We start from the raw sequence: 8274 nt of genomic DNA on the forward strand, positions 1-8274 counted from the left end.
CCCGACACCCCCTTTCTCCCCCGTTACCTCCCGCCGTAACCGGGCCGGTCCCCGCCCGTCAGGCTGCGGTGTGGCCGGTTGCGAGCCGCAGTCCTGCGGGCAGCGCCGGGGCAGGGCCGAAGGCGACGGCGAACTACAAATCCCAGCGCGACCGAGTCGATCCACGCCGCGCCCCCTGCTTCCTCCTCCTCCTCCTCCTCCTCCTCCCGCGGTGCCCGGTAAGCCACGGGGCTCGGCGGCTGGAGGGGGCGCAGGTGGGTCCGGCGGCGGGGCTGGGAAGGGGATTCACCCGGCTTGGGGGGGGACTTGGGAAGGGCCGGGGTCACCCCATCGTTATCCCTTCCAAGTGGGGAAACTGAGGCACGGGGGAATGGGGACCGGCGGGCTGGGGAACCGCGCTGGTGTTCCGCGGAGAAACGCTGTGGGGTGGTGCGGGAAGGACGGGTGATCCGCCGCTCGGGGGGTGTGTATTTTTTTTTAGTATTTTAAGCTAACTTAATAGTGTGAACGCCTGGCTATGTAGGGAGGAGCCATACCTCTGGCTCCCCTTAACAGGGTAGGGCTCAGCGCCACTCTGCAAACTTTGCCTACCCCCACCCGCTTTCAATGAAACATCTCCGAAATTAAAGGATTTACAGCGGTTTAGCAAATCCAAGCCCTGTATGCTCACCCCCGGGCCTGGCTCTGCGTCCAGCCGAGCTGGGCCATCGATGTGCGTGAGCCGTACCCCGCAGAGGGGCTGATTCTGGCTGGCACCTACCTTGTTAGTGTAATTTCCGAACGCTCTTTGCTAGCGTGCGGCTGCATCTGTGCTGGCAATTGGCTGCCCTCTAATTGGAGGGGTGTCCTGGAAGTGACGGTGTCGGTGGGAGATGGGATGGAAGCTGGATTGCTGAACCACCCCGTGCGGGCATCGAGCAGTACGCAGGTGGTCGTCTGCCACGTGTGCGGATGAAGTGGTCCAGGAAAGAAAGAAGAGTATCTGGAAGATACTCCGAGGGTGCCAAGTGATACCCATGTGCATGCTTGGACAGGACGTTAGAAATTAGTGAAAACCTTTGCTGGGGCTGGGATTAAATTGGTATATTGGACTGTACAAAGGATTATATCAGCTGTTTGGAAGGAGAAGTGTTGCTCCGACTGCCATGAGACCCCAGACGGGCTCCCTTCTGGCAGCCGGTGGCAGTGGCCTCCTGACAGTCTGCATTGCCCACACAGCAGCCCCTGAGCCCACGGGTGTCGGAGATCATGCCAGGAGGGCACAGAGCACCGCAGCACTTTGGCTTTTATTCTCCAAACCTTGCTGTAGCCGCATCTCTCTGGCTCTGCACTCCCTCTCCCCCTCCATCTTGTCTTCTGCCATTCTCCTTCAGTAGCAGTTAACCTTCATTTTGTTCTCTTCCTACCCGCCGTGCACCGCTGCTTTCATTCCTCTTCTCTCAGGAGGAACCTGACCTTTGTTTTATATCGCTCCTTCCTCTTACTAACAGGGCACCAGCTTTATTTTCCTACCCCTGTCTCCCTACCCCTTTCTCTTTATTGCTTAAATTCAGCATCTGCAGAGAGCCAGATGAGCAGCCTTTTGCATTCACCTGCATCCCTAAGCAAGCAGCCCAGGAGATGCTCAAGGGCATCAAAGTGCAGGTCTGGGAAGGGATGAACGCGCAGGATCGCACCCACAACAAACCACGGATGTCATGAAACTCCCGTTCACGCTTTCCCGTTGTTCGCGCCTCTCGTTGGCAGAGGAGCGTTTCTGTGTCTGACGAAGCGCGATTCGAAAATTAAATATAAATAACTGGCGGCCAAGCAGCTGCTCTCCGAAGGTGGACAGTCAGCACGTCTATCTCCGGGTATCGCAGCCGCCGGCAGATCGATACGGATCCCGTTTTACAGCGAGGAGGGAAGGGTGAGCCGTTGTTTCCTGCCACGCGCCTGCTGGGAGTTGGAGTTCCCTCCCGGAGCTTGTCACCCGTGTCCCCAGCGCCAGCCTTAGGGGTGAGCAGCCTTTTCCCAAACGCTGGCTGGAAATTTCCAGTGGCTCACAGCAGTCCCGAAACAAAAACCAGCTGCTTCCCACCCCCACACCCCCCTCCCAGCGCTGTGTTTCGGGATATATTGCTCCTGGCAGACACGCCACTGCTCTGCTTCACTGACTGAATTTTAAGCTTCTAAGTGCTGCGCTATATTTATTAGAGGGGATGATATTAAACGAGTGTCCAAAATTAGGTGGGTCTGTCCTGCAGCGATGGGAAAACATGAATTTTCCTCTCTAAGATTACTATAAATAAGCATATGGGATGTAGAAATCATATTGTAAATGCTTAACCTTCTGTAGCTGAAGATGAGCTGAGATAAATCAATGTGCATCAGGGGTACGTGAAGGGAGGGTGAATCTGTCCTTGTGATGGATTTTATCCCAAATCCTTCCTTAAACCCAGCTCTCACTTGATGCCTATTGGCTGCTGCTGGCTAGGTAAGTGGTCAATTGAGTTTTTTATCTTTTTTTTTTAATCCCCTAAATACTATTTATTTTGTTTCTGCCCTCCCTTTGTTGTTCTTTTATTATTATTTTTCTTCTGTCTTTCATGGGGTGACTTCTAGGCTTCAAACTGCCTCGTCTGCAGTCCCCATAACACAGTGGGGCACAAACTCGGAGCTGAGGGTCTGGATTTCCTCTGCGAAATCGTTCCCTTGAGAAGGGACAAGGTGCAAAACTGGTCTGCAGGTACAGTCACAGCAAATGCCATGGGGCTGGGTGTGCCCAGGTCTGGAGTTCACAATTTCATGAGGTTTTTTTCCTCAGGACTTGGGTGTTTCGTGGAAACTGGAATTTTTACCTCAAACCAAAATGCAGGTTTCAGTAAGACGCGATGGAGCAAAGTGATATGTGCCAAGTGTGGGGAATCTGGGGCAAAACCCAAAGCAGAATGAGCATTGCACAGAAAGAAGTGTCTTTGCCTGATTATGTGTTTGCCATTAATGCACTCTAATGAAGCAGACTGGAGCCCCATCCTGTGAACAACCACCTTCTCCTGCTGAACCACATTTAAAGTCTCCAGCTGCCACACAGGTGCCCAGATATTTCTTTTTTCAGACCTCCTTTTTAGCTGAAATCAATCCTGCCCCTCCCAATGCAGAATTAGTTCCTATAATGCATTACATGATCTGTCTCTTGTAACATTTATCCAGCTGATGTGGCTTTCACCAGCTCTCTTGGGCAATACTCGAAAAGCCAGAGAGGTTTTTAGTCTGGCTGCTCTTCCTGATGCTTAGCAGAAATGGTCCCCGGCTTGCTTTAATTTTATTGCCACTTAGGCATCCTTCATTGTGCCAGCCTAAATAATTCATCTCCTTTTTATTTTTTTTTTTCTGTGTGTGTATTTTGCTGTTCATTGTTACTCCTCAACAATTTCTTAACGGAACGGCACATATTTCACTATCTTAAATACAGGTTTCCAAAGTTTTGGTCGTGGAGGGATGTTTTACGGGTGAGCTATTGAAGGCTACACTATAATATTAACCAGCAGTGTGATACCTTATGTATAAAATTAAAACCAGGGGCAATGACTATGTAAATGGCCACATATCACTACGTCCAGCAGCAAAAGACCCTGTTGCTGTCACAGCATCCATTAACTCATATTTCAGGGGATGCTACAACTTTTAATGCCTTTAATGCCACGCGTAAGGGCTTCAGAGGCCATAAGCAGCCTGTGGGATGGACTTTGGAAACCCTAACAAGTCATCATGATCCACTCCTACCAAATTACAGATCGCTCTTGCTTTGCTGGTCTGTGTTTAATTAATTTCATTAATGAGATTCTCTGAACGACACTAGGATCAGCCCGTTAACCCCGTCTTAGGTGTTGCCTCTGAAATCCTAAAGAATTGATTCATTTTCCTTCCCTGCCATTTGTAAAGTGAAATCTGTGCTTGCAATTGATTACTGCTGCTTTTCCCAAGCAATATTTTCCCAAGAAATACTTGTATTAGGGTTTACTTGTCATGGAAATCAAGGCATTGCTACATATTTTCCCAAATAAAAACTTCTTGGTTTGTTTTCTGATCTTTTTGTTGTTTAGTACCTCTTCTCTGCCCTGCTGGTATTTATAGCTTTGGCTAAGCTAGTATTAAGCTTTATTTTGTTAACGCAGTGAGAGTTTTCTTCAGCTCTTCAATGAGACTGTTGAACAGAACCAGGCATACCATATCTCTTTAGTGTTTCATAAACTTGCTGTTTCAGGGTAGATTATTTTTAACTGGAATGATTTAAGTTATCATTTTTTATCTCAATAAGTAACCTGAAAAATCCTGTTTAAAATTGTCTTTAGAGAGAGAGATACATGTCTTAAGGAGAAGTCTCTCTGAAAACCACAGAAACTTATTTATTACTTTAGACTTTCCATTAAACTGCACTTTTTGGCTAAAAAGAATAGACTACAGCTGTACCCATTTTTCAGAGTGGTTAAATACATAGTAATATTTATGCCATTTCTTTATATTACATTTATGTTGGCAAATCATGACTGATGCTTTTTTTTTATTACTTGTACACTTGTGGGTTTTTGCAAAGTTGGGTGGAACGGGCGCTCAGTTAAATTACATATACAGACTTTTATTTATTAGCTAATTAAAGCACTCTTAAATGTGATGAATACATAAGAGGGGAAATAAGCTTATCCAAAGCTGTTCTACATTCAAAATTATTAAGCAAAGGAAGTGTTACGATAATGAAAGAACTGAGCTGATGGTTTTAAATATGTGAAGGCATCAATAAGTGAAAACAGGTAGATTTTGTCATTTTGCATGCTCTTTCATACCTTCCTGCTGTGTCAAACCCCATCACTCTTCCAGGTTGGAACCAATTATTTGCTGAACTAAACTCATGGGGTAGAAGGTCATTACAGAAATGTTCTCTATGCATCTGTTGAGAATGCTCCTGTGAGTAAAACCCAAGTTAAAATTTACAAGCCTTGGTCGATTGAAATGCTGAGATGCTGACAGCAGCTTCTATTCAGGAGCTTGACTTTTCCAAAAAGTTCACCACTGGTTTCTCTCAACTTACATCACCTGAAAGATTATGACTTTAAATCAACAGTAGATTTGTTTCCCCATGATATTAAATACATCTGTTCTTAAAAGAAAGATGTATTTAAATACAAGTCACTCTAAAAGCACAAAATAAACCCTCTTCACATCTTCAACTCTCAAATTAGATCTCTAGCTGATCTAATTTGAGGGAATTTTAAGTGCTACTTGGGGAGCAGCTACACAAAAGGCTTTACTGTATTTCTCTGCTTCCAAGAACTGTAAGCCAATTCATACTTGTCCTTGGTGACTGCAAGTTATAGCCACCCATGTGCAAGATCAAATGCTCTCTTGGTAGCTCCTTTTTGTGGAAATGCCACAAAGCAGAAGTGATTTCCATGCTGCATTCTTGGAGAACCTTTAGATTGCATTAGCAAAGTGCCCAGGCCTGATAAACCAGGGTAGGGACTGCAAATGCTGGTTGGATGAGCAGAGAGAAAACTGACAACCCATTTAATCTTAATTTTTAGGAGTTTATGAAAAACTTTTTTCATAAACAAGTTTATAAGAAAAAAGCAGCAAAGATTGACTTTCTTTCCCCAGCTACTGTCAAGTACGTTGGTTGGTTAAGGCAAAACACTCTGGATTTCAAGATCTGTTTCTTGCCATTAATTATTGTGCAGTGAGATATACCCTGTGTGCGCAGGCTTAAAGAACAGAGTGGAATGTTGGTCTTAAAACTAGAAGTGAAATACAGATTCTGCTTTGACCTGTTCATTAGCTGCCCTAGGTTGGGCAAGATTTTCATAGCAAAATGTGCTTGCTATCTAGAGGCGTGTTTGTTTTAAGGTGCCTAAGACTATTACTTGGGTTTTAGCAGCCACAAAACAATTGATATTCCAGCACAATATGACGTTCTTCCTATCTGTATTTTGGTGTGACTCCAGAGCTGATAATAGTGTTGTAGTGCCTATGAGTATTCCATGACTAGTCAGGAAAATGCCTGTGCTTAAGTTTAATTTTCAGGGAGCCGTTTGGTGGCTTTCTGTTGAATGATCGGTTACTACAGCAAGAGCTACCTCCCACCTCTGCAAGCAAACATGGATGGGTTTCCTGCTGATTAAGTCAATAATAGAACTGGGAATAAACTGTTGATTGATTTGGATTCAGCAAACAAGGAAAAACAGATTTGCAGGTCCTCAGCTATCAGCAATAAGGGCCCACCTTTTCAAGGCAGCTGAGCAGATCTGCAATGGAAAGGGCTGCGTAGCTCCTTCCTCTTCCCTTGCACCAGCCCTGGCAGTCATCTGCTTCCAAGATGTAGCAGAAACATATCCTGAATAGAAAATGATGGGTTTTCTCCCTAAACTGGCTCACTGTGGGGTCAGATGAGTGCCAGAGCTGGTGTAAGGGAGGAGGAAAGTATGGTGGAGGGTGAAGGGAGGTATGTCCCTTCCAGAGGCAGTGATGCTTAACTGCACCATAAAATCGCATCCTCCGTTTGTCTCAGCTGATTGCAGAGGAGCTGTGTGGAAACTACGTCAACTGGGATATGGCCCCAATTAATGAGGAAATGTTTCCTAAGGTAAAGCACATTGGAAGGAGAAAGCCTGTTGGTTTTTTTACTGAATGGAACCGCAGACTGTCGCGTGCTTACGGCAGCACTGCTCGCTGGCTCCCTGCTAGGCTGACTGCACTCAAATGTGTGTCAGGGGATTCTGCTGCAACCGCTTTGTTGCTTTAATTATATCTTCAGATGCCATGGAAGACGTTGGGGTGTGTCCAGTTCTTGTCCTCTCTTTTTTTTTTTTTTCCCCCCCCTCTAAATTCTGTGTTCGCGAGGGAGATGGGACCAGGTAAGCCCAGGACACAACTCTTGCTTTGAAGTCAGCAGTCGTTCCACTGTAGGCATCTGTGGGAGAGATCTCACTTTTAGCATGATTGTAAAGCTTTGCAAGACTCATGATTTCTGGCACAAAACTGAACTAAACAAAGTTCCTGTTCAAGTCTGTTGAGAGAAAAAACATCCTTATGCTTGTTCTCAAGATTCAACCTCCAAAAGTAATTCCCCACTTCTAATTTCTATGATGAATTCTTGCCATGTAGTTACCCTTATATATTTAGGACTTTTTACCTCTGTAGTTTAACCTTTCAAACAGGTAAATGCAACTAAATGTGTGGTGTTGGATTTTTGTTTTTGTTTTAGAATTAGTCCCAGCATCGTGACTTTTCCATCATGTCAGAACCCATCACGCTCAATGTTGGAGGAAAACTCTATACCACCTCTCTGTCCACCCTGACTAGCTTTCCAGACTCTATGCTGGGCGCCATGTTTAGCGGGAAGATCCCAACCAAGAAGGACAGCCAAGGCAACTGCTTTATTGACAGAGATGGCAAAATCTTCCGCTATATCCTGAACTTCTTACGAACTTCTCACTTGGACCTCCCTGAAGACTTTCAGGAAATGAGCTTGCTTCGACGGGAGGTAGATTTTTATCAAATTCAGCCACTGATTGAGGCCTTGCAGGAGAAGGAGGTGGAGCTTTCTAAAGCAGAGAAGAATGCCATGCTCAACATCACCCTTGATCAGAAGACCCAGACTGTTCATTTCACCGTCCGAGAAGCACCCCAGATCTACAGCCTGTCTTCCTCCAACATGGAAGTGTTCAGTGCTCATATCTTCTCCACGTCATGTCTGTTCCTGAAGCTTCTCGGTTCCAAACTTTACTATTGCTTCAATGGAAACCTCTCTTCAATATCCAGCTACCTGCAGGACCCCAACCATTTGACCTTAGATTGGGTTGCAAGTGTGGAAGGCCTTCCCGAAGAGGAGTACACCAGGCAGAACTTAAAGAGACTCTGGGTGGTGCCAGATAATAAGCAAATCAATAGTTTCCAGGTGTTTGTGGAAGAAGTGCTAAAAATAGCCATGAGTGATGGTTTCTGCATAGATTCTTCTCATCCACATACTTCAGATTTCATGAATAATAAGATTATTCGCCTAATTCGGTACAAGTAGGAATGGCTGTTTATTATGGTGCCAGCATGGAGATAACACAGGTTAAGTGTTTCCATTTAAAACACACTTACAGCCTAATTCAGAATCATGCTTATCTGGATTAAGAGTCACTAACAAGGAGATGATTTTCCTTTAATGTATTTACCAATACAGCCTTTCAGAATATGTCCATATTCTAAGCGGAAGGAATATTGTCTAGCACCTGAATTAAGGATTGGTTCTGT

General features: G+C 45.4%; 1 protein-coding gene across 1 annotated transcript; it reads left to right on the plus strand.

Moving 5' to 3' along the window:
• The first annotated feature begins 7231 nt into the window (after positions 1-7231).
• On the plus strand, positions 7232-8050 carry KCTD21 (potassium channel tetramerization domain containing 21). Its single transcript, XM_010576579.1, has one exon. It carries the CDS (start codon positions 7268-7270, stop codon positions 8048-8050), a length of 783 nt encoding a protein of 260 aa, XP_010574881.1. The 5' UTR covers positions 7232-7267.
• Positions 8051-8274: the final 224 nt, after the last annotated feature.

Source organism: Haliaeetus leucocephalus, unplaced genomic scaffold, assembly GCF_000737465.1.
Source record: "Haliaeetus leucocephalus isolate CR32 unplaced genomic scaffold, Haliaeetus_leucocephalus-4.0 Scaffold536, whole genome shotgun sequence".
Taxonomy (NCBI): domain Eukaryota; kingdom Metazoa; phylum Chordata; class Aves; order Accipitriformes; family Accipitridae; genus Haliaeetus; species Haliaeetus leucocephalus.